Source organism: Akebia trifoliata, chromosome 3 (assembly GCF_017979445.1).
Source record: "Akebia trifoliata isolate Shusen 1 chromosome 3, ASM1797944v1, whole genome shotgun sequence".
Classification (NCBI taxonomy): Eukaryota; Viridiplantae; Streptophyta; class Magnoliopsida; order Ranunculales; family Lardizabalaceae; genus Akebia; species Akebia trifoliata.
Genome location: NC_141377.1, coordinates 6,038,589 through 6,066,085, shown reverse-complemented (window position 1 = coordinate 6,066,085; position 27,497 = coordinate 6,038,589). Strand labels below are relative to the sequence as shown.

Here is a 27,497-nt window from a genome sequence, read left to right as displayed (position 1 = left end):
ATGCATATATATATATATAGGGGGCGGTTCAAGGGCCATATGAGAAAACATATGAAAAAACTTTCATTTTTCAAAATAAGAGTTAGAGGTTTTGGATAGAGCTGATTTTTTGCAAGGATGGTCACTATGATGAAAAGATCATCCTCACAAAAAATCAGCTCAATCCGAAACTTCTAAATCCATCAAAAGTGATTTACAAATTAGTGATAAAAATTGGTAAAAAATCGACGGTCCACATTCTAAATCACTTTTAATGGGGTTAGAAGTTTTAGATTGGGCTGATTTTTTTTTTGGATGATCTTCTCATCATAGAGATCATCCTCACAAAAAATCAGCTCAATCCAAAATTTCTAACCCATATTTTAAAATTTTATTAAAAACGAAAGTTTTTACATATGTTTTCTCATATGACCCTTGAACCTAACCCATATATATAATAATTATTATGAATTATTTTAAGAGTTAGTACATAGATTAGTGATCTTTTATGGATAAAATAATGACTTTTTATAGATAGATTTATGATTTATTATGTGAGATTTTATGTTTATTTTTTCATTAAAAAATATTACTTACAATTTATAAAATATTTGCAATCTGTGGAGCCGAACCGAACCAAACCAACTTTATTTCGATTTGGGCTGGTTTGGTTCCAGTGGAATTTGGTTCGGTTTTGGTTCTTATTTAGTGAAACCGATCCATGTCGGTTCAATTCCGATTTGACCTCAAACCGAACCAAGTTGCACCCCTAAGATAAAGTCACCAACCAATATGGTTTTTTTAGTTTGCATCCATATTCAAATCCCAAAAGTTGAGAGTCTTGTGGAGGGATACAATCATTTCCCCTATATATTGTTTGGTCACACAATCAACATGTATCCCAATACGAATATGTGACATCATTTGAAGATGACTTTATCTTATTAGGGAAGAATCTCAATTTAAAAGGATTATTCCCTTTTTACAAGTCTACTATAATCCATAGTTTTAAAACTTGAAAACTTGTCTCGATTCAAATCTCCATAGAGTCGAGTTAAGTTGAAAACTTGACAATCTACTCAAGGCAGTCAGATATCTTAAAGTATTAGATATGGAGCATTGTAATACGGTGTAACTTGCTATAAATAATTATGTTTTAGGATTAAATGAAATAATTATGGATTAGGATTATGTCTGATTAGATTCATTTAGATATGATATCATGTGAAATATTAGATATTTGATTTATTTTTTATGATCAGAAATCCTACGAAGATTTATATAAAAAATAGAAGAAATCCTAACTAATCAGATAATCACAATCATATCTAAATGAATATAGTTAAATCTAATCTTAATCTAAAATTATTTCATCTAATCCAAAAATATGTTTTGATGTAGTATAATACACCTTATTACAATACTCCATATTCTACACTCTAAATCAAGGCTTAAGTTAGAGGTTAAAGATGAGAGCATTTAGATCATTTTACATTAATCTATTAACAAAGACCACAGTCAATGAGGGTCTGTCATCAGTTTGAAAATGTTGGGGGTCTCAAATTAATATTCACCAAAATCCAAGGATTTAAAATATAAAAAATACATTTAGGCAAAAATAAGCTTCAATTTGCGTGTTTGGTGTATCAAAAGACTTTATGGATCCTTAAAATGCAATAAATTCCGAGTTTTCTTATACTTTTTGTATAAAATAAAGTTGGCCGCCCGAATGATTATTGTAAAATAATAAAAAAACAATATGACTAGGTAAAGATATAAGGACACGTTTTGAAAGAAAATCTAATCCCAACTTAAGTTAAATAGAGAATAAAGTATTCAAATATTCTATATCTAAGATAACGTATGAATGTTGATGATTAAATAATTCAAATAATTATATTGGCTTGTCGAACATTGTACCAATAAAAAAAGATGATAGGCTCTTTCAATTTATTCCTACTAAGGAGATTAATATAAAAAATTTATAAGAGAGGAAATCCAAGGTGTTGATCATAAATACGTTATACATATCCCCCCCATATGGTATCGATTTCAGTATTGGATGACTCGTGAAAAAATGACTTGTAAAACAAAAAAAAGAATCGTGATTTTCTGACGCCCCCATTTGCTCCCCTGATGTGGCATGGGCTAGAACCATAGATCTTTTTCCTTGGGATACACAATTGCACATGCCATGTTAGGGGCGTATGTCAGAGGAGGAGTGTCAGAAAAAAAACATGATCCATGTTACTGAAACATGAAATCCAATGGTTAGGATTTAAACATATTTCAATTGATATTTTTTCTTTGATGATTTAATCTTGTTCGTACTTGTTCTGACTATATATCCCAACCATTAGATTTCATGTTTTAACGGTCAAGATAATATTTTTTTTTCACCCGTCAATAGATCTGGTTGACCTATACTAATGCATTCGATGCACATTTGGTCCATTTCTTATTTGACTTTGACCTAAAAATATTGACTTATTGATTAATGGATTCGAGTCGTTTTCAACATGAAAGGTGGAAAACATTAGGATTCAAATGTTTTATGAATGGGTACAGGTGGTTCATGAAAAATGCTTTATGAAAAAAAAAAACACGAAAATCTTTATTAAAACATGAAATCCAATGGTTGTGTCGATTCATTTCTCGAGGATGTATGGTGTATCGCTAAGATAATTTTTAATTGTTGGATTATTATCACTTTTTTTTTTTCACCACAAGTCATTTTCCTTGAGTCAATGAATGCCAATCCTTTATTAGTGTTACTTAAATTCATTAGTTGGAAGACTAATTTTTTGTGTGAAAGTCTTACAAAGGGACAAGAAATTTACTAATTCAATAAACTTACATCACATTGCAACATATCATTATGCGAAAATATTATAAGTCTTCGTAATCGAGCGAAATTTGTATAACTTCAAATTCTTATTTTATGAAAGAGTACTGATAAAAATCAAAATTTCCTTATTTGAATAAGAAGTTATCGTTCTTTTTTGAATTTTGTCTCTTACTAAATGTACTAAGTATTGGCATTTATTTGGATTTCGTTCTCTCATTATCAGTTGACAAGGTGGAGACTTTTCTATTTAATTACTTTTATAGGTAGTTTTCATCAACAAGACATAAAAAAAAAAAAAAAATTAAAAAAATTCATCCCGTGATTTAAAAATTGGTAGCGATCAACAACCTACATTTGTGAGTCAAAAAATTTCCTATACAAGTTAAAAGTTTCGAATTTAGGTGATTTTTTTGTAAGTATGATCTTTATGGTGAGAAGATCATCATCAAACAAAATCAGCCCAATCTGAAACGTCTAACCCCATCAAAAGTGGTTTACAAATTAATGGTAAAAATTTGACGGACCACAACTCTAGATCACTTTTAATGGGGTTAGAAGTTTTAGATTGAACCGATTTTTTGTGAGGGTGATCTCTTAACCATAGAGCCTCACAAAAAATTAGCCCATTTCAAAACTTTCAACCCATACAGGACAAAAGCGATGGCTCCCGAACATTGACTGTCGAATGGGTCTCTTAAAAAATTGTTCATTGTATAATAAAAAATAAAAAATAAAAAGTCTGTGTTTTTTTTTTCCCTTCTTTTAAGTAAAAAATTTAGTATCAGATCAGAACACCTTCCTAATTTTTTATCGAACCAAAAGGGATGGGAGCGAAGGAACTCAACGTAGTCATAAACCTATATATTTGTGAATATTTGACTCACTATATAAGGAAATCGAGCATAAAAAATCAACATGAAACTTCTAATCATTGGGTTTGAGTATTTTTAATCTAGAATTTGAATGTCTAATGTTTATATTATTCATGATGCAAGTTAAGATTAGAAAATACTCAGATCAATGGTTAGAAATCCTAGGATTATCGATGGATCAGATTAGATCAAACCCTCGATTCTATTTCAATCCTATAACTTCAAGTTTGGATGAAGGATTTGAATTCTAATAAAGATTCGATTTGATAACTTATCAGATCGGTTTTGGATCAATCATGTCCAAATCCGATACTATGTTTGAAAATATATAAATGATGTATATTTATATTGTATGTATGTATGTATGCATCAAAGACTCGGATTGAATTAGCACCGATCCAAAAACAACAAATACTATATCGGACTGGAGATTCGATAAGGTTGGGTCTAATAAATTGCTTATCAGATTTATATTTAGAAATAATCCGATCCAAACCCGATCCATTTAGAGTGCTAAGAAATCTCTAGTTAGGATGATCTAGGTTTGAAGTCCACCAATTGGTGGGCCAAAAGATTCACAAAGCTAACATGATGAATACATGGTGCGGATGTTTGTGATGAACACAACAGATTTGCTCTTTTTTAAATATTTGCCCTAATTTTTGGGTCTGTAATAAGAGTCAACGCGTGCGAGGAAATTCACTTCATCGGGCATAGAAAGTGGTGCTGGTCCTAGTGCTCCATTTAATAATAATGGAAAAGAGCTTAACGAAATTACTTTCTTAAATACCAATAATACCCTTACCATATTCCAACCTATAAAATTTACCATTCGAAAATTATTCGTTCACACTTTATTATTTATTTATTTAATAATTAATATTTGAATAAAAATATTAAAAATAATATATATATATTGACAATTTTTTGTTATTTTTTTGATGACGAGATTCTACAACCTCTTAGGCCCAACTAGTAGGGGCGAGGTAAGTGGCCTCTTAGAATAAGTAAGCAAGGATTTATCTCTGTGACTGGCCAATAACAGGATTTGAACTCACGATCTCTCCTTTTTTGGAGGGATGCATTAGTCACTGTCCCCAATGTACGTTGGTTGGTGTTATATAAATTTTAAAATTATTTATTCAATTTTATATATAAGTAAAATATTAAATAATGAATATTATTATAATGATCGTGATTGGTTCTTACTAGTATTTATGGAAAAATGATTTACAATTGAAAATTATGACATATTAAAAAAAAGTAAACATTCTTATTCAATTATTAAAGTTTTGATTTCATGACTTGGACTTAATTTCCAACATCACTCACTAATTACCATGCATTTAGTTGTAGCAAGGTGGTATGGTAGGTCAATAAATTTAGACAATTTTGAGAGATGATTTGCATAGTTACACACTAAAATCTTTTCCTCTAAATGAAAATACAACAATGCTACACTAATTAATAATAACTTGGATTTGTTAATACTCAGAGTCTTTACACTTAATTGCAACTCGTGTATTGTTACGCGCACGTTATCTAGAAGGGCATTGAGGGTCTTGGTGATTGTGCATTGAAAAACTTATTTATCCCGAAAGATGCATTTTGTAAGTTTTAGGATTTCCATGCTTTCCCTAGAATTCATTTACCCTCACAATGTAAATTTTCACCTTGGGAGGAAAATATTTTACCACCTCACCCCTGAGAAAATGATTTTTCAAACCTTCTAATGTTATTCTCTAATGATCACCTCCACCCCTAAAACTAACAAACAAATATCTTTTTTTGACATTTTTTCTAAATGCAATCAAAGGATGTAATTCATGTTCCATTACCATTTTTACAAGGAATTAAAATTTTCTTGAAAATGAATTTTTCGCTGCTTTATAAGAATAACTCCGAAGGGTGAGTTTAATTACTCATGAAAATAGACTATACTTTCATTTTTCATTGTTTTATTTAGTTTTTTTATAAGAAAAATTAAAAAAATTGAGCAAAGTGTATATTTCATTTTCTCATTGGAATAGATGGAAAATGAAACTCGCCGCCAACAAAATAAATATTAATATCCTCTTCTTCCTCTCCACCACCACCATCAATTTCAACCGTTTACCATCAATTATGCCGACTATCATCATTGTCATTGACCTCTCTCTCTCTCTCTATCTATCTATGTATGCATACTGTCTATTGAAAGAAAAATAAGAAAATTTAAATCATTCACCCTTCACTTGTAAAATTAGAATTTAAAAGTTCCCCTTCTACAACAAATTCACCAAGATAAAGCTATCAATGTTACGTACATTTCAACTTCATATTAAATTATCACTATAAAAAAAAATGAAAATAAAATTTTAAAATAATTATGAAAATAAAAAAAATGATTAACTTTTTTATTTTTATTTTTTTCATTAATCGTTTGGATTCGTAAGTTTGCAAAAAAGATAGAGAAGTCACTAAAGAGAGGGAGATTGAATGTAAGACAAATTGGAAAAGGATATATATAGGGTAGCATTCGGAGGCCCTAAAGACAGTCAAACTTTATGTCAATCATTTTTCAATTTATGAGTTAGAGATTTTAGATTGGGCTGATATTTTGTGAGGGTGATCTCTATGATGAGGAGATCACCCTCACCAAAAATCAGCTCATTCTGAAACTTCTAACTTCATCAAAAGTCATTTATAAAAATTAGACGGTTCACGATTATTCAACTTGTAAATTAGGGTTACAAGTTTCGAAATGATCTGATTTTTGGTGAGGATGATCTTTTCATCATAGAGATCATTCTTACAAAAAATCAGTCAATTCTAAAACTTCTAACCCCTATTTTAAAAATATTTAGTACAATATTTAACTCTCTTTAAGGCCTTCGAACGCTTCACTACATATATATATATATATAACTTTAGGTTGAGATTTTTGTTATTTTGAAATTAAATAAGTGCATTTTAGGAATTTAATCTCATTCAATTTTAAATCCGTCACCTCAAGAGTCAATGAAATGCAACTTTTGGTTCACCATTAATCATCTTTCATTGTCGGGGCGAACATTCTTGAGGTATTAATTACATTCCTAAGGCTATTATTGTAATCTCACCATTTTCACAGTTTTTACCGTTTTTCCTCAACTAAGTTAAAGGGGTATTTCGGTAATTTAATCTATTCCTTGAAAGATTCTTCTGTCTTGAGAAAACACCTTGTCGTTTCTACGGAGGCGAAAGCATTTCTTCCTTCGAAGTGGTTTCGACTCTGTTTCCTCCTCTTTTTCTTCGTTTTCTGATTTATCTTCCTTTGTTCTTCATCTCCTTCGATTCGGATTTGGATTATGGTTTGTTGAATTCTATCTCTCTGTGAGCTTCAATGGGAAACTGCTTGGATTCTTCTTCGAGGGTAGATCACGCTCAGACATCTCATAATACTTCTGGTAAAATTTCTTAGCCTATTATTTACTTCTTATAATTTCTTGAATCTGGTTAGAGAGTGGAGATTTATTTTTTAATTTGGTTTATAAAAGTGAGAATTTTTCGTGGGTTTTGGTTTTTTTTTTTGTTTGTGTCCTGTATGGATATTGGGAATTTGATATTTATATGTTTGAAATTTGTTAAAGATCGATTTTTTAAGCTTAATTCGAGTTTAAAGTATTTATTCTTCAAGGATTCTGTTTTGGCCTTCGATTTGGGGTTGAGATTTATGGTCTGTTTGGATCACCATTTGTGCGAAAATAAATTGAAAAGTTTTTTCCTTTTTTGGCATAAAATGCTTTAAAAAAAATAAGATTCTTGTTGCAAAAATGGCTATCCAAGCAGTTCCCTAGATGTTTAAAGATGGTCAAAAAGTTTTTATTTTATTGGTGTTATTTTCTTCAGAAAAACGGGATTTTGTTGGAGTTTATGGGATTTTTTTTGGGTTCTGTTCTGGATCCTATCTGGGTTTGAATGTCTAGGGTTTAAGATGATTTTTGCTCATCTTAGTATGGACTCTTTGCTAGCTGTTTGAGTGGTGAATTTTAGTTTGGGGTTCAGGTGGAGAAGCATATAACTGGTAATTGGATTTCTTAATTCTTTTTAAGCATTTTAGAAATGTGAAATCTTCTAGGGTTTTGATGGAATTCTGGCCTTTTTAAGACATTATTTGATTGAAATTTAAGGTTTAGGTTTAGATTTTTTAATAGTAAATAACTGTTTTTTTGTTTTGTTTTGTTCTGTTTTTTTTTTTTTTTTTTTAATTTCTCTATCTCACATTAGAATTTTGAATTTGTAGCATAATGGTTTAAGGGTTTAAGGATTAGGATCTCTGAACTTTGCGTAAAAACGTTTCGATCATTCAGGTGTTTTAAATTTTTGGTGTAAGGCTTTGATGATTGGCAAACGCCCTTCATATATTTATTTGCATAAAAAATGATAATCCTTAATGCGATTTTATGATTTTTAGTTTTTTGTTTTCGGTGTGTGTGGTATCAGTTTAGATTTAGAGCTTATGTATGTTGCTTTGTAAGAGAAAAATTATATTCAGCTGGATTTGTTTGCATAAGAAGGTATGTTCCTTTGGGGGTTAGAGGTTGGTTTGTTTTCTTCTTCGTGATAGTCTTTCCACCTAGCTTGATGTGGACTACTTCAAACCCCTCAAATGTGGCATTTTTGTGTGGACGGCAGCCCTAGATAAGATGTTTATTGCTGATACTTGATTACTAGAAATGATAAAAATATCGTACCCAATATGTGCATCTTTACCCACACTTCGTGTGATCAGATGTGGAAGCCCTTGCATACTTTTTACCACAAGTGTTGTGGTGTGTCATTTCTAGATGATTCCCTAGCCCATCCTTTCCTACCTCTCTCTGCCAACCTGTCACAACCCTGACTTGGGACCAGCAATGTAGTGAATAAGAAACACTACACTGGTATATATATATGGGAAATGTTCAGCAACAAACATTTTGACAAACATTTTGGCAAAACATTTTTCAAAACATGGGTTAGAGGTCTTGGAATGGACTGATTTTTGGTGATGATGATCTCTACGGTGAGGAGATCATCATCACCAAAAATCAGCCCATTCCAAAGCTTCCAACCCCATCGAAAATGGTTTACAAAAAATGGACGGTCCACAATTTTTCAACTTGTAAACTGGGGCTACAAGTTTTGTAATGGGCAGATTTTTGGTGAGGATGATCTCCTCACCATAGAGATCATCCTCACCAAAAATCAGCCCATTACAAGACCTCTAACCCATGTTTTGAAAAATGTTTTGCCAAAATGTTTGTCAAAATGTTTGTTGCTGAACGGGACCCTATATATATATAAATAGGGTCCCGTTCGGCACCCTACTATTTACCCTACACTTTGCCCAACGTGTTTTGTCCTACATGGGTTAGAAGTTTTGGAATAGGCTGATTTTTGGTGAGGATGATCTCTATGGTGAGGAGATCATCCTCACCAAAAATCACCCCATTCCAAAACTTCTAACCCAATCAAAAATGGTTTACAAAAAATGGACGGTCCACGATTTTTCAACTTGTAAACACGGGGTTAGAAAATTCGGAATGGGCTGATTTTTGGTGAGGATGATCTTCTAACTGTAGAGATCATCCTCTCCAAAAATCAGCCCCTTCCAAAACTTTTAAACCATGTAGGACAAAACACGTTGGGCAAAGCGTAGGGTAAATAGTAGGCTGCCGAACATTTCCCATATATATATATATATATATATTTGATAAATGTAATATTTTATTTAAAATGAGGAAAAGGCAAGAGGCCGAGAGGGCCCCTATACAAGCAAAGCAAGAAAACAACAAAGAAAAAAAAAAAAAAAAAGAAGAAGAAAAGGGAAACAAAATTAAGCACGAGTTGAAAACAAAATCTTCAAGAAACACCCTCTCAAAGTCTTTCCACAGTCTGCTTCAAATAAATAATCAGTCCAAAATGTCCATAGTCACCTCCTGAGGAGTCTTTTCCTCTTCTTGGGACACCCTTCCGTTCCTCTCTTTCCAAACCTCCCAACTCATCGCAAATGGAAGGATAGCCTGTAAGAATCTTTTACTTAGGGAATACACAATCCAACTGAAACAAGGAAAGAAAGTACGACCAAATATAAAATGAGAAGGGGCAATGCATAAAAATATTGCTCCTTGATTCACCACTTACCTTGCAAAGGAAACAAAAATGCGGAGTTACAAAATCACGCTTCATCAAATTTTCCAGAGTTAGGATTCTCTCAAGGCTAGCTGACCACTGGTAGATTTATTGCTCCCAAACCATTACATGAAATATTTTTTTGAACAAAGGAAACGGTTAAGATTCAAGTTCGAGTTTTAGTCAGCTTTATTTAATTTGGTTTTTCTAAGAAACTGTTAATTATAGCTAGTTAAATAGCAAGACTAACCTTGATTATCTGTTTTAACTTCAGGGGCCTCAAGAGTTACCAGTAGAACTGGCCTATCTTCAGTTCCTTCAAGTCTAACAGTTACATCTTACAGTACAAAGAGTGCTGAAAGTCTTCCTACTCCAAGATCCGAGGGTGAGATATTATCATCCCCAAATTTGAAGCCCTTCACCTTTAGTGATCTAAGGAACGCTACCCGAAACTTCCGTCCTGACAGCCTTCTTGGAGAAGGAGGATTCGGTTATGTTTTCAAAGGATGGCTCGATGAGCAAACCCTTTCTGCCACTAAGCCTGGATCTGGAATGGTTGTCGCTGTCAAGAAGCTTAAACCCGAAGGTTTCCAAGGCCACAAGGAGTGGTTGGTAGGTTTAATGATTTATTTTTATTGATGAACTTACCGTATCTATCTATCTTTTTATTGTCCTTGGTTGTGTCTCTTTAATGTTATTGAATTGGTTGCAGACTGAAGTTAACTATCTTGGACAACTACATCATCCAAATTTGGTTAAACTTATTGGGTACTGCTTGGATGGTGAGAATCGGCTTTTGGTCTACGAGTTAATGCCGAAAGGAAGCTTGGAGAATCATCTATTTAGAAGTAAGTAAACCTGTTTGGTAAATTCTTCAGTGACCATAAATATTCTACAAGTCCACATCTTATATGTTTATATTACTTGGATGTATTTCTTGCATTCCTCGTGTTTTGATATTTCTCATTATTTTCTTTCGACCTTCTTTTCTGTTTGTCATTCCTACTTAAAACTCCCTACAAGAGCATCTCCAACCCAAATCTTTAAAGTTTTTCTTCAAATTTGAAGACTCCAAACCACTTTGAACTCCAACCAGGCCCATCTTCAAATCACCATTTGTTCTCTAAAACACTATTCACTCACTCACAAGAATAAAAGGGGAATATAATAGGTAGGGGACAAAAATGATATTTAAAACATGTTCCATGAAAAAGGTCAAAACTGGCATTTATGAAAAAAAAGGGGGATATAATAGGTATTTAAAAAAGGTAAACAGTGATAGGGATTTGGCCTAAAAAATTCTCTCTCCGCTCTATATTTGAAGACGTGAAATATAGAGATGAAATCTTCATTTTGAAGACCGGATGGTGTTTGGTTCGGAAACCTCTATCTCTAAATATAAAGATTTGAAGACCGGTTGGAGTTGCTCTAAGCTCATTTTGCAGATACATATGTTCTAAAGCCATGCAGAGTTGGTCAGACCTAAATTGCATGCTTTGTATTGTGTCCAAAAAGATATAACCTCTCTATATTTCCTAAGCATTGTAAATCCAATCTGTTAACAGTACAATGTTACATGTGGAATCAATTCAGGAAGTGATATGTTGTGCACAATTGATGTTAAAAAGAAGAGCAAATGACCCAGAAAAGGTCCAAGTCAGAGAAAATCAACCAATTGTTTGTTTAGAGAGCTGCTATTGGAACTCCTACTTTTACTTACTACAACCCAATTAAAATAAAAAATATATAAGTCAGTGGTTGAGAATAAGTAAAAGTTGGGGTGCCAATAGAAACTCTCTCTCTCTCTCTCTCTCTCTCTCTATATATATATATATATATAGGCCAATTCTAATTGTAAACAAATATTGAAGTTGTTTTAATGTGTTATAATGCTTTGTAATGTTGAAATAATAACTTGAACCAAACTTTTGTAATGTTTGATTGGTGTGTTTTAATCTTTAATTAGGGTGTGAAATAATTAAAGAAAATGGATGTAAAAAAGTAAAATTTGGGGTGCCAATAGCAGCTCTATTGTTTTATCGTCTACATGTAGAACTTTACGCTCCATTTCCTGCATAAATGGCACTTGGTATGCTGTGGACAGACCATTTTGACATTATATAAGATGTGTACACTAGATAACCCATTTTCTAGTCTTTTAAAGCATATCGAAACTTTTTAAAAGCTCTTAAATGAATTTTCTATATAAGGTCATGAGATCTCTTTCTGGTTATGGCCCCATAGAAGAGCTATATTATTTAAAATGGTGCTTTGTTTTGAAGGAGGGGCACAACCACTTTCTTGGGCAATAGGATTAAAGTTGCCATCGGTGCCGCTAGAGGGCTCACGTTCTTGCACGATGCCGAATCACAAATTATATACAGAGACTTTAAAGCTTCTAATATTCTTCTAGATGTGGTAGGCTTATAATGAGAAGAGCATACGCCTTACTAGCTTCGATATTTAAGATGAGTTATTATTTTTATATTTCCCGGAATTTATCACTGTTTACCCACACAGGACTTCAATGCAAAGCTCTCGGATTTTGGGTTAGCAAAAGCGGGCCCCACTGGTGACAGGACTCATGTTTCCACTCAAGTCATGGGTACTCATGGCTATGCAGCCCCTGAATATGTTGCCACAGGTTCATTGATTCCTCATACTTAATATCTTATTACTTTAACGGCTTTATTTTCTCTATTTATGTTTCTGCAACTATATTTACTTGCTTACTATTTTGAGAAATCTTTTAATATTTTCAAAATGAGTAAACTTTTCTTGAAATGGACTTCATTAGTTCATGTAAACTAACAGATTTCCACTCAAGTCATGGTTACTCATGGCTATGCAGCACCTGAATACGTTTTTTCTTTTCATAGGTATAAAATTGTATTAATGAAAAATTTGAGGAAAGGAAGCCAATACAGCCTGCCTACAAGAAAAAACAAAAATACTAATAATAATAATGGTGATAAAAGAGGCAAGTGCATTCTAAAAAACAACAGCATTTGTTGCTTGGCAAATAAATCCCCAATTAAACAAAAAATCCTTAAAAAAAACTCACGTTTGAACTCCTTTAATGTTTTGCTCCGAAAAAAGAGGAGTCCCCCCCACTATAGATATGAGGACTTTGTGGAGAGAATGCTCATTCCCTTCAAAGACTATTGTTTCTCTCCGTCCATATTCCCTAACATACTGCAAACGGGGTAAGGACCATAAAATTCTTTTCCTATGAAAGAAGGCCTTTATAAACCAGCTTTGGAACAAAGCTATAAATGACGAAGTAAAACACCAAGGGATATGGAATAGAGATAGGAAATGCAGCCGTACCTCTCTAGTAAAAGCGCAACGAATTAGTAGATGATTAACAAACTCCCTGTTGGCCTTACAAAGGAAACAAAAGTTGACAGATGTTATACCCTTGCTATTATGTGATCCGTAGTGAGGATTTTTTTGAAGACCAGCTACCCTAATGAAGAAGGATACCTTCGATGCTACTCTTGGCTAGGGGTGGATTTACAGTGGGGGCAGTTACCCCACAAGGCCTTTTAAAACCTTATGGAGTAATTAGTAATTTAAAAAGAAAAATTGATTTCTTAAGAGTTTGCCCCCACAAAAATTTCTAAAATTTAGGACTTTTGAATAATTAAAAAAAATAAAATTGAAGAGAGCTTTACTGGGCAGACCTATCTTTTGCAATTTTATTACAAAAACTCCCTTTATCAAGTTTGTTAGTGAACAGACCATTTTTTATGAATTAGGCTAGCATGACTAATTTAGTAAGATTTATAATCTTACTAAGGGTCGTTGGACCTATATGGATTATCAAATTTGCAATCCAACACCACAGCCTTCTAGATATCATTGAAACTCAGATTCAAAAAAAAAAAAAAAAAAATCTTTTTTGAGCTTAATCAAATGTGTTAAAAATAAATGACAACTGAACTCCCAAATTTAAAACTAAAATTCAACGGTGAAAGTTAGCATTTTTTTCAAAGTTATTAGAATTTTGTCCTTTATAACTGTGGCATCAGATCATGTTTTTGGATGCCACAAATTAATGCGGTTAGGATCCACTCCATGGTATGTTAAGTAATAAACTAATCACATCATTTTGAATTTTATAACATGGATCCCCACTCCAAGGTTTGGTTACCACAAACTTGTGATCGAAATATGAGAACCAGTCAGAAACAATTGCGAAAACTTATGCATATAAATTAGTGATTGGTTTTTTTGGTGGAAACAATGTTAACATTTTGTATAAATGCTATGGGTTAATACTTTTGTTCAATGTAAATTATTGGAGATACATATAGTTGAAGTTGATTTTTGTAGATTTTATAAAATAAAATTTAATATTATTAGTAAGTTCTTAGTTACCCCCATGTAGATAAAATCCTGGCTCCGCCTCTGCTCTTGGCCCCAAAATAGCACCATTGAAAAGAGTGATTATGGAATGTTATCACCATAGATTTATAGAATGACCGTACCAAAAGTACCTTATCCCAACTATACATCCCCAAATCTGTATATCCCTGATCTATACATCGATGTTGATCCAAGTGATGTATCTAACTAGATCAACAACCTCCTGAATCTCCCAATCATTAAAGCCTCTCCCAAAACCAAAGTCTCATGAACATTCCTTGCCAGATTGAATCAGAGGCCTTTAATAAGTGCACCCTGAATATGCTGACACAGGTTCATTGATTGCCCCCATAATTAGCAACTCTTATTATTTAATCCGCTTTATTTTTTCTATTTATGTTTCTGTAACTAAATGTACTTGCTTATCATTTTGAGAAATCTTTTGATATTTGCAACATGAGTAGAACTTTTTTTGAAGTGAATTCCATGCCCCCCGGAAAATTACACAACCCCCTATTATTTTTCAATCAAGATAAGAACCTTCTCTCGATACATGCATGGGGGTTGTTACCCGCCATTTGATGGTTATTAGGGCATTCAAACTAATGCTTCAAAATGGTGAACAGGTCGGCTATCTTCAAAGAGTGATGTTTACAGTTTTGGGGTCGTATTACTGGAACTGTTATCTGGTCGTCGTGCTGTTGACAAGACAAAAGTCGGCACAGAGCAGAATCTCGTGGAATGGGCCAAACCATATTTGGGTGACAAGCGCAAGTTATTCCGAATTATGGACACCAAATTGGAGGGTCAGTACCCCCAGAAAGGAGCCTACACAGCTGCCACCATTGCCCTACAATGCCTCAACAATGAAGCTAAAGTCAGACCACGCATGTCTGAGGTCTTGGCAACTCTAGAACAGATTCAAACCTTAAAGAACTCGACAAAACGCTCACACTCAGAACAAGAAAAACTCACCAATCCCGTCCGTAAATCACCAATGAGAAGTCATCCTTCACCTCTTAATCGGACACCTGGTGGGTCCCCCTTAATGGTCCGCCGGCAATCCCCACACGTACACTAAGCATGAGAATGCATTATATCTTATCCAGTGTTTCCCTGTAAATTGGTTTCTTGGCCCTTGGTTTTGGTATTTAATATGAAGTTTTGTGGGCTTGGTTTTGACAACTACCAAAGTCTTGATCTGCAAGAACTTTATTTATACAAAAATGTGCATCATCCTTACTTTTTGAATATATAAGATTAGTTTCATTTATTGTATCAGTTCTGTATTTGTTCATCCTTTTCACATGACAATGTATTGCTGATCTTATTCCTGGTTATATGAATTTTCTTTCTGAAATGGTAAGTTTAGCAATCAAGACCATGGTTTTTTTTCTTCATGAAAAAACAGAAACTGTAATTCAGATTTAATATGGGCATGCTTGGCTAAAATGTTATGTAACCTATCCCATGCAAGGATGGTTCAAAGTTTCATTATATTTTGGAATATTCCGATTTTGACCAACGCCAGAATGAAACATGGACTCTGAAGTATTCAACGTTTCGGTCAGTTTCAGTTTTTCTTCTAACCAAACACTGCATTCTTTCTTTTAACATCTGGGCATATGTCTAATTCATCACAACCTGGTGTTGTGGTTTGTGGAGCCTGATGGTACTGGTCAATAAGGAGGTATTGTTAACTGAGCCACGCATCCCACCTGTCAGCTAGCTTAGGGGTTGAAGGGGGGCCAATGGCACCCCTACCCGGAAGGTGGCGGTTCGAGGGGAGAGTACTCAGAAGAAATTTTCCCATGGGTATTTTCGTAATTTCATGGTATTATGTAAAACCCTAGTTATGTTTTCATATGGTATATATATTCTCTTTTTTTTAGTGAAAAGGGTGTATCTGTATTTGCGAGTTTTCTCTTCCTAATGTAATCAATGTGATCTGTGGACGTACCTCAATCTTGAGGGAACCGTGCAAACTCTGCGTTCTCTATGTGATTTGCGTTTGTTTTTCCGATTCGTTCCTTGGTTTGATTGCCCCTGTTTCTTAACACCTGATTTCCAGCAACAGCCGCAATATACGTAGCTGTGTTTGTTCCTCTTTTAAGACACCTATTTAGATGAGATATGGATATCATGTTCTTTGGAAGAACATCACAATATATCGAGGCATGGATTATAAAACTGTTTATAGCCAAATATGATAAATAGAGCATGACTAACTTATGATAGGTGATAGTTCCTCCTCAGTAGAATCGCCTTTTGAAGGTTTAAATGGTTCATCGGTTATAGAACAATGATTTTGTTACAGCCTTCTACGAAATTCTTGAACACATACAACCAAGAGTACTAACTAAATGCCATCTTAGGTAAGGCAACCAGTATTCTCTTGCAGTGTTTGCCGACTCTTCTCCTATGTATTGGTTGCTCCCTTGTGAGATCTTATTTCATAGGCTTTGGTTTATAAAATTGCTTATTGTCTATTTTGTACCACTTAGGCTTTTGCTTTTGTTTTCGAGAACTAACCTCCGAATTGAATGACATTCTAACAATATCAGTATATGAATTTTCCTTATTTATCAATTGGAAAAGAGGTTGGGCGAGATTACCAACCAAGTGAGTCAAAATACACAGAAACTCTCCATCCTGTAAACAACAAACCCTCTCCCAATTTGCTACACAATCATCAAACACAACTCCTCTAAACTCAATAAACACTTTTGACCAGAAGAAAACAAAACGTAAAACAAAGATGATGGTTGCTTGGATGCATAAGGATTTGTCTTAAAAAAACTTGCCTATTCCTTTCTTTCCAAATTCCCCAATAAACCGCAAACGGTGTAACTCCACAAGAGCCTCTGAGAAAACATAAGCTAGACAGTAGCCATGCCTCGAATAACTCATGAACCGAACTAGAGAAGCACCTCAACATACCAAACAGGCTAAAGAAACGCCCCCAGATTTGAGATGCAACTCTGCCATGTAACAACAAATGGTTTGCTGACTCTCTCTTAAACGTTAACCCCACAAAAAACCCTATGCATCAACATGTCTGTCATCACAATTCTTCTTAGTACCACCATCCAGGTAAAGAATGTACTCTTTGCACTGCACAAGTGATAAAAAGATGCATGGTTTGGACATTTTGACTTTAGATCTACCCATATATTTTGAAATTGAAATAGACCCAACTTCACATTAAATCGAAGAAAAAAGAAGAGAAAACTGAAGAACAAAATCTGGAAAATCTGAGTAAGAGAAGAAAATAGATTTTGTGGCATAGTGGCCATCCATATTGATTCAGTAAATAAAATTGAACAAAGTACTTGTTATGAAAATGCAAAGTAAATTTGTTAAAAGAGAAACGAACCGCAGAACCAAACTGAAGTGGGCCCATTGATTTCTTTCACTGACATGCACTTGTTAATTGTTTCCATTGGCCAGAGCTCCAACCTGTGCTACTCCAGAACCCTGCTTCTTTGCAACTGTGACTTTTTTCTTCGCAGCCTCTTTTAGAGCATCCATTGCCACATTATAAAAATGTACAGATTTTACCCCTTCATCTACACAGTTGATGGCTTTCTCGCGTAGATTGTTAAAACGGTCATCTAAAGACTCTCGAGAATTACTTGGGCAATTCAAGCGCTCGTTCATCCACCACAACTCCACTCTTGGCATTTCTTGTCCACTGTTTCAAAACATAACGAGAATGTAGTGTAAGAACATTTGTAGTGTAAGACTGCTAATACTTGCCTACATATAATGCCCAAACTCAAACACTCGGGCAGCTACAATTTGCTTTCATCATAAAAACATGTAACCTCACAATGCGAACCTTGTAGTCTTCCCCAAATTTCATCACCCTATAAGTGGTTATCATCCCAGTATCCTCGATTTTAGTTGCCGTAATAGCAAGAGTTTCAACTAATTCTCCTTGGAATTTCTTTAAAACAAACAGACACAAACCCAAAACACGTTCTACCATGTAAAAGGTAGAAAAGTTTGTAATCTACACAAATGGAGATATTGTGGCCGAGCATCTATTAATATAACAGGAAAAATAATAATTATTACTATTAAAGGATAAATATATTATTCAACCCATATAAACCGGCTTAGAAAATATTTAACTCGTCGAACAGGAGATGGAAAAAACAGGTTTAAAAGCCAAGTTGCCGAGTCATTCCTAAATACATTTATAAGCCAAATTGCTTCTTTCACCTCTTTTGTTGATGCTGAGTCAACACGGAAGACGAAGAATTAACCCATCCAGAAAGAGAGTTCGGATTTTGAACATTTGGGTAGATTTACTTCATTTGGAGAGTCCGATTCGAGGACTCGTTTGAGGTTTTCGTCAGCTCCAACCCTTTTTGCAGCATAAGAGGAGGAGAAGCGAAATGGAAGAAATAGAGAAGATTTTGAGGGGCTTTGAGAAAATGTTCCTCTCGTAGAAGAAGAAACCAGAGAAGAGTAGAAGTGAGATTGGTTCTTTCTAGATACGAGAGGAGGAGAGACGCCAGGGAAACGAAGGGTTCTGCGAAGTAGAGAAGACATGATCGACCGCATCTTTCCTCTCTTTCTGAAACAGAAATGTAGGGTTTAGGGTTTTGAGAATTGAAAGCCTTCGTTTGCAGTCAGGAAAGGATAGCAAACAAATTTTCCTTCTTCTTCAATGCATCAAACGACGAAACCCTACCAAAATTTATCAGACGCAAAAACCTCTTCAAGCAATCTGTCTAATTTTCTTGTTTTAATGATATAATATCCTACTGTAACTTAGAACAACTTGAAAACCATCAGACTGTTTCCTGCAATTGGAGAAATCTGTGTGGATTTTGTTAAAAGTGGCCTTTTTTTTTAAGTTGAGAGTTGACACAAATGTTTGGGTGATTGATTAGGTTTCATGCTGTTAGTACTCCAAAGCAACCAGTGCATCCTTGAACTAGAAATATCTCTTCAGAATACAGAGAAATTTCATGTTCTTTCTTTCATTCGGAAACTCAAATTCCCTTATTTGATTTGGCGTTATGACCAAGTTTAGTGTTTATCGTAGTAGATTTTCTTTCAGATGGATGATTTTGGTAAGATTGTATTCTAATGAAACAGTTAGAGAGATTTCGAATCCAACGAACCGAATAAATAAAATTATGATGTCTTATCCTAAAGTAGGCCTTGAAGCTGCCCTGAGTGAAAGTGGGATTAGGGTTTCACCAGATTTAGTAGAGGATGTGCTCAAGAAGTTTGAGAATGCTGGTATGCACGCTTATCGATTCTTTGAATGGGCAGGGAAGCAACGGAACTACTTGCACACTGTGAAAGCTTACCATACCATGATTGGATCTCTAGCTAAGATAAGGCAGTATCAGATTATGTGGGATCTTGTTAACAGCATGCGTAGTAAAGGGATTCTTAATGTCGAGACGTTTTGCGTAATTATGAGGAAGTATGCAAGGGCACAAAAGGTGGAGGAGGCGATTTACACCTTCAACACCATGGATAAATATGGAGTCCCCCCAAATTTGGCGGCATTCAATGGCCTGCTAAGTGCTTTTTGCAAGTCCAAGAATGTGAGAAAGGCTCAGGAGATCTTTGATAGCATGAAGGATCGGTTTGTTCCAGACTCGAAAACTTATAGTATATTGTTGGAGGGGTGGGGTAAGGATCCAAACCTACCTAAGGCGAAGGAGATCTTCAGAGAGATGATTGACAAGGGTTGTGAACCTGACATTGTAACTTATGGAATCATGGTTGATGTTCTTTGCAAGACAGGGAGGGTCGAGGAAGCTGTTGAGGTTGTTGGGGATATGGATTCTGGTGGTTGTAGGCCGACTTCTTTCATTTATAGTGTATTGGTTCATACTTACGGAATACAGAACCGAATAGGAGATGCCGTCGAGACTTTTTTAGAGATGGAGAGGAATGGAATTGAGGCCGATGTTGTGGTGTATAATGCTCTGATCGGTGCTTTTTGTAAAGGAAACAAGTTCAAGAATGTTTTTCGGGTTTTGGATGAGATGGATCGTAAAGGGATCCCACCAAATTCAAGAACCTGCAATATCATTTTAAACAGCTTGATAAGCCTTGGTGAGACTGATGAGGCTTTTAAGGTCTTCCGTCGGATGATCAAGGTTTGTGACCCTGATGCAGACACGTATACAATGATGGTAAAAATGTTCTGTGAAATTGATAACTTGGAGATGGCTCTGAAAGTATGGAAGTATATGAACTTAAAGAAGTTTGTTCCGAGCATGCACACTTTTTCTGTTCTTATCAATGGATTGTGTGAGAAGGGCGAAGTTACCAAGGCTTGTGTCTTCTTGGAAGAAATGATAGAGAAGGGGATCCGGCCACCAGGTTCGACATTTGGGAGGTTGCGACAGTTGCTTATAAAAGAAAAGAGAGAAGATGTACTTGGATTTCTTGTTGAGAAGATGAAGCTTCTAATCAAGGAGCCTTTATGCGATTGATACACAACTATGAAGCTCATTGCTGAGGTTGCTGATTATGAGGATCCAAGATGTTGGGGTTGTTGAGTTGAAACACTCATGTACTGCTAATTGAACAAAATGCAGAGCTATTGAAGGTAAGCTTTATCATTTTTGACACCTTGGTTTCTAGATTTAAGGGGCATTGTAACTTCATCTGCTTGCGATAAATAAGAGAAGTAACATCATATTTATGCTGAAAGCTTTTTTTCATTTGCAAAGAAATTTATTTTTCTTATGCAACTATGTGATAGAAATTTATTTTTCTATTCACTTAAAATTTTCAAATTAGAGTTTCATTATATAAAAAGGACCAACCAAGAGAAGGTCTTGGCATATGATCCAGCCATAAGGTTTGGGCTATTATGCTCCAGTACTGACTTTAATCCTTAGGGTACTCTACGGAACCAAGAATGACTTTATAGAACAAATTTGATACATGGGGAAGGCAAAGTTTGTGCCATTTGTTCCGATTTGTTCATGATGTTACAACATTAAGTTTCTCTCAGATTCCATTTATGAACCCAAACGTGAAAACTTTTTGAGCTCTGTTACATAGATTCAGGAAGAAAAAAAATGAAAAGGGCTATTGCATCAATATCAGCATTCCATTTGAAACCACCCCAGCCATTTCTTGTAACGTATGATCGAGAGAGTTCCCTTTTGTCTTCTGATCTTATCGGTTTGGGTCGGACTTTTCCATGCTTCTTGATAGGCTTCCTCCTGCAGGATCATATGGATTTTTTTAAGGTCAATTTGAGGTTAGCAAAATAAGTTTGACATGTATTCATTCCCTCTGAAGCTGTAACTTACTTGGATCATGACCTGGCCTTGTTTCTCAGGACTTCTAAGGATTTTACCATCTTGCTTTGCAGGCAAATCATGCCTAATATTTTGAGGCACTGGTATTGTGGAAGAACTTGACCCTGACATGCTTTCTTCCTCCAGCTCAATGCTTAACTGAAAGGTCAAATACAGGAAAAATCCTGTGAAGCTGGCAAAAATCTCAAAGACGTGCTTATCACTGGTGTTGCTGTGTGTTGGTTCTCCAAGTTCTTGTTCTTTGCAAACTAGTTGACTACTTTTACAAAATTGATAACCGCACTAGTTAGTGTCTAGGTCTCTAGGGATGGTTGCTCTTTATATGCATGTGGTTTTTGAAGTACGGTGTAGATGAATCGACTTCCCCTTTGATCATCTATGGATATTCTCAGAAAGATGAGAGACAGGATTCAAGGGTTCTGGATCGACCTTTTTTTTTTTTTTTTTTGCTGGTAAGGAACTAAGTGAGTTGGTTTTTATTTGTTTTGGCTTTTACCTGCAGTACCCTATTCTTGAGCAACATTAATCATTCCATGAGTGTGCCTTTGAAATGAACTTCCTCCAGCATAGAGGATAGGGGTTTGCATTGCTTATCTGGTTCCCCTTCTGTTGGAACAAGACTGAAGGAATGCCTTGTGGATGAACTCTGCTTCTCTTCCAGATAGTGCAACTGCATCGGTAGAATTTTTCACTTACCAAATGAACAATAAAACCATATTTAAAGCATCCTACCCAAATAAAAATTGATTAATGTTATTTCATTAATAACTATTTGCCTTCCCAAATAAATTCGATTAGTGTTATGTTATTAATCACCATTTGCATTCCAAAAGAAACTTGTACTTATGCTTTTTTATTGCCTTTTGGAAATTTTGTTTTGTAACTGTCCTACATTCTTGTGTGATACAACTTGGGAGCTTCAAATAATTTAATCCTTGAATAGGCTATCATCATCAACCAAAGATGTGTTACCAGATGGTCCAGGCAATCCAATCTTGAAAGAACAGGCATGGGCAATGAGAATTGTCAATTGTCTGCTTGTTCCATGATCACCCAAACAAAAGTTGGTATGCAGAAATCAGACTTCAATGACGTAAATTGTGACAACTAACTTCAATTTTCTGCAGCTGGACAGTTATAGCTACAACTATCTGAAATGGGGTTTAAAAAAAGGAGAAACAATGAAGGGGAAGTCAGGATTTGGACTGCCTACTTCTGAAGTGCATGCTTTCAGGAAGAGATTTCTGTAGGTGGAAGCCAATGGAATTGGTGAAGAAAGCGAAAGGGAATTCAGTGATATAAATAGTAAGCCGCTATTGAGGCCATTAAATGTTAACCAACTTGCCATACTCTGTCTTTTCTTTATTCATATAGTATCTTATCTTCTTCACTACACACCTTATCTCTATGGCTTTGATTCATTTACTATATGCATTTTGCAGTCAATGAAAGATGGCTTCTTCATAAGCTAGGATTGCCCATGTCATACTCATGGGAACTAATTTATTTAGATGGTTTGAGGGAATCTTTTATTTTATTGATATTGTATCTACCTTACCTGTGATAGTAAACTTAGTCTGTAAATGGCTCTAGGGATACTTTGCATGTTAGTGTGAAAACATTTCGAGATTGCTAGTCCAAAATGTGATCTGATCAGATGATCCATGTTTTATAGCCTAAGGGATGGTGTCAAATGGGATGGACTGATGGACATGTAGGGAAGAGAGATACAGGCTGTCTAGGGGTTGGTTTGGTCCCAAAGTTTCAAGTTGTGGAAAGTTCAATTTGGGTACACTATTATTTAGCAGTTCATTTGAGGACATAATTTAGGAAGCGACTGCTTAAGCCCATGGTTGGCTTTGGAATTCAGACCCAAGAAAATGGAAAAGAGCGTGGCATATAATACGTTGGCCATGGTTTTGAAAGTAAATATCTCCATGCATACATGACAGCTCTTGAATATGGATCAATCATTGGTTTGAGATCAAAAGTTTTCTAATAAATTCGTGATAAACTGACTCGAAAAAGGTCACTCGAAATTCTCTCAACTGCACAGAACCATAGATATTTTACCTTGTGCATCCCATGGAACAAAATCTATGGCTCCGTGCACATGTCATATCTTTTTTTGTGTCAGTTTATCACGACTCTTTCTCATATTCCTAAAGTTTAAAAAATGTAAATCTATTTGGTGGTAGAAACCATGAATATTTTTAGGGAAAATTACTTAAGGGCCATTCTAAATAGTCCTAAGTTATGGGCAGTAGCTTGATAGTCCATTTAGGAAACTTTTCTTTTCTTAATGGTCCCTCAACCTCATCTCACATTTTAATATAAATCATCAAAATAAAAAATACATCTAAATGTTCAAAATTAGAAGTATGTCATTTCCATTCGTCATTTACGATAAAAATTTGTCGAAGTACAGGATTGCAATTGCCGTAGGTAAACCCAAGTATATATATATATATTAGATGAGCCTTTATCTGTACTGTACTGTAGAGAATCAAATTAATTTTCAGAAACACCTAAGAAAGTCTCTACTTGTTCAACCTAGAAAAAATTGGATACATCTGGAAAATACATTTCCCTGATTATTAGTGTTTGTACTTAAAAAAGAATAATAAATTGATCTAGGTTGGTAGGTAGGTGTGGAGGAGTTGTGACGAACTGTAATCTACATGGAGTGCGTTGTTGAAGGAATTATAGAAACATAGGTAAGCTTTTCTCCTCCCCCTCCTTTCTATCTCTCTTGTTTGCTTATTTATTTTGGGCATGATCTAACATATATTATCTTACCAAGTGAGTCACTCAGAGAGCTTTTGTAATATTGATACATGCTTATGTGTATTAGAAATTTGGATAAGAGAAAATATTAGAGAATGATTTAACAGGTGGTATTCAAGAAGGACCTGGAGACATAAAAACTGAAACATGCGTTTTATGAAGTAGTCAATGGAAGGTAGTGTCAGACATGTTTAATTGACGTAGTCAATGGAAGGTAGTGTCAGACCTGTTTAATTGACGTAGAATCATTATATGTGACTATAAGTGTTGATTGATAAAATTTAGGTGCACATTTATCCAACTATCTATTGTTGTTTAGAAAAACTTTCCATAGGTTTTTCTTTTGAAATTTTTAGTCCCACATTTATGAAAATCAAAACCTCCTTGAATTTATACAGATGGCAAGCTGTGGTTTATTATCTTTTTAGAAAATCTATTAACAAGTACAAACCATGTAGGGAAACTACATATTGGCTTTTCTTGCTTTCTTGCAAATTTTATTTTCTCTCATGTATGGGAAACAAAACCTCTTTGAGTTTATTAGGAGGTGTTATGCATTTATATATTTTTGGACAACTTTTTTTGTGTGTTTACCCTCACTTCTGTCTTTGTTTGGCTTTAAGGTTAGAGTGGATTTTAACTATTTTATTTGATTTATTCTTTGATTTCTTTTCATTCTATATTTACTCTATTAGCTATTTTTTGACCATCAAGGCCTGTTGCTATGTCTATGAAAAGGAGACATAATCTCCTTTTGCTTATAGGAGATATAACAATTCTCTCTCAGTTCATTTTTTATCGGAGAAAAAAAAGATGAAACAAGAAGATGAAGCCCCCTCAATACAAAATGAGTGGACCAATACTAGTGAGGAAGAATCTCACTCAACTGATTAAAATCGATTTCAAAGAGTGGCCAAAGACTATTGGTACACTTTTTTTTTTTTTTGGTGAGTTTCCATTGAGGGTTCCATCATTATTGAGTTTGAATAAGCCCATGGCTTGGAAGTGCTACAGAGATCTAGGACATTTGAATCCTGAGGTAGATGCAGAAAGCTTGTCAGCATCAAAGGGTAACGGGTAACTACCTAGTAGGGATGAAATCAGAACTACTCTTTTTTCCTAATGCTTGGAAGTGCAGCCTTTTCTGTATTCTTTTTGTTTCTCAGAAGACTCTCTGGTCTTCGCTTTTAATCCATCCAACCTGATCTAAGGCCTTGTATGGAAGCTTAGAAAAAATTTCCTTTGAAAATTTTTAATTTTTAATTTTTTTAAAGAAAAAGATGTATAATAGTTTTATTTATTTATTATTTTCAATGTTTCATGCAACCTTTATCTCCGCTTTAGCAAAATTTTAAACTTATCCAACCAGGGATATTGTAGTAGGTAGTGATTTGATCACATGAATTATGTAAAACTAGTAGCCAGACATTGTGGGTGAAGTCATTTCATTGCTCGTGTGAGCAGATTTTTTCTGAATAATTTATTATGCTTCTGTTCTGGGTGGATGAGGTACTTCTAAATTATTTCTGGGTTTAACTTATGAGGGCTGTCTTGCAGCATGTTGAGGCCTTCAAGGGCCTTTCTGGTGTTCCCAAACAGCGTCTTAGGATCCATGAGTTATGCCTAAAAAGTATACGAACCTTGGTAAGGATTATCTCATGCTTTTTTTTCCCCCTGCATAGGACTTCCTTATGATACCCTCATAATGAATTGTGATACATGTTGCTACATCTTGACCATCCAATCTATGGCCCCACCTGGTTCACATGTCCCTAGATTGCATTGATAGATCCATCAGAGTGGTCACACATCAGTCAATGTGATTCTCTATTAGATGTGACACGATGGGAAGATGGACCTATGTTTGTGCCACTTCATTGTTATAGAGATGGCTGAGGGAAGATCTGTACCTGGCCATTATTGAGGTTTAGGTTCATTTATCTCTTTATCTATTTCCAATTATGCATGCATGCATGCATACCTCTATATACAGTGTACTATGCATCAGTGTGTTGTATGATGGACCATCCAGCGGGGTTGAACATAGGTTTTTATGATTAATTTTTAATTTGTCTTTTTCACTTGATTTATTGTGCATTGTTCTATATACCGATTCTGTATCATTAAATAGCATAGTTAACGAGAAGCTTTTCTAATTCCAGGGTAAGTATCCTCAGAGGTTAGACTCTTGTGCGATCTCGAACAGCCCACACTACTTGGTAATTCCTCGACTTTCTACTGTATTTGCATTAGTTCTCATCAAAGAAATTATCTTGGAAAATTTGGATATCTGGAATGTTCGACATGTTGGGGGTGCCATGAGAGGTGCTGGTGCTGAGCAACTTACAGTTGCTGTTTGGAGCATGGTGGAAAGCAAAGTAAGCAAGAATGTGTTTCGTTTCTTCCATGCACTTGGTTATAAGTTAGATCATGAACTTCTGAAGGTAGGGTTTGCCTTTCATTTCCAAAGGGGTGCCCAGATCAAGGTTAACGTGACTTCAGTTAACAAAATGCTGAAGCTTCATGCCAATTGTATACCAGGTGTCACGTTGGCTCCCGCATCACATCCGCTGATACCTATACCGAAGTCGTTGCTTCTGTTTCATCTTTTTGTGAATTATCTTACACCGTAAGGCTTTTTGTCTTTCTCTTAGAACAGGAATTCTTAGGACAGGTGCCCACAGGCCTACCTGCTTCTTGCATGTTGCATTTGCATAACTTCAACGTTCTGCATGGTACGGTCTAACACACAACAAATCTCATTGAAACAACCCTTAATTTCTAAAGCAATATTGTGTAATTATTTATACGTTCTTCTATATAATTTTAATGGGCACCAGCCAATCTAAGTGCATCATTAAAATTATTATTATTATTAGTGATGCCTTGGGTATCCAAGCCTCTTAGATCACCTGACCAACCTTTATCCCATGGGGCATGCATGGATCCAATAATATACAATTATTTTTTAATTAAAAAAAAACCAACAAGTAATTCCTCCCTTGATAGTAGATACCAACAACAATTTCTTCAAGCAAATCGAACTTTTGAAAATAAAAATAAAAAAGTATAGAAAATTAGGACATAGAGTCTTCAAATTGTAATTGAAATTGAGAAGAAATAAAATACATAAACTTTCTGTAAAGAGAAAATGCCAAATAAAGACTCCAAATTCTCTTAAGATTCTAGTTT

At 34.8% G+C, this 27,497-nt stretch overlaps 2 protein-coding genes across 9 annotated transcripts; both read left to right on the top strand.

Moving 5' to 3' along the window:
* Positions 1-6,899: 6,899 nt before the first annotated feature.
* On the top strand, positions 6,900-15,565 carry LOC147405753 (putative serine/threonine-protein kinase PBL3). The gene is given in 7 exon segments (XM_086433597.1): positions 6,900-7,127; positions 10,109-10,446; positions 10,547-10,682; positions 12,117-12,140; positions 12,143-12,252; positions 12,355-12,478; positions 14,832-15,565. Coding segments are annotated over 7 exon segments (1,251 nt in total). The 5' UTR covers positions 6,900-7,063; the 3' UTR covers positions 15,287-15,565.
* Positions 15,566-18,608: 3,043 nt separating this feature from the next.
* Positions 18,609-27,091, top strand: APPR6 (Tetratricopeptide repeat (TPR)-like superfamily protein). 8 transcript variants are annotated; one of them, XM_086433593.1, is made up of 6 exons: positions 18,609-20,794; positions 21,572-22,823; positions 24,164-24,235; positions 25,863-25,949; positions 26,468-26,683; positions 26,776-27,091. In XM_086433593.1, the coding sequence occupies exon 1, from the start codon at positions 19,239-19,241 to the stop codon at positions 20,676-20,678; it is 1,440 nt and encodes a 479-aa protein (XP_086289719.1). In that variant the 5' UTR covers positions 18,609-19,238; the 3' UTR covers positions 20,679-20,794; positions 21,572-22,823; positions 24,164-24,235; positions 25,863-25,949; positions 26,468-26,683; positions 26,776-27,091. The 8 variants fall into 8 exon arrangements, with proteins under 8 accessions (XP_086289719.1, XP_086289722.1, XP_086289721.1 ...); XM_086433596.1 differs by having other exon boundaries at positions 22,646-22,823; positions 26,468-27,091; XM_086433595.1 differs by having other exon boundaries at positions 22,462-22,823; positions 26,468-27,091.
* The last annotated feature ends 406 nt before the right edge of the window (positions 27,092-27,497 follow it).

Coding starts and splice junctions, on each gene's coding strand:
- APPR6 (XM_086433596.1), top strand. CDS start 19,239: ATGACCAAGTTTAGTGTTTATCGTAGTAGATTTTCTTTCAGATGGATG.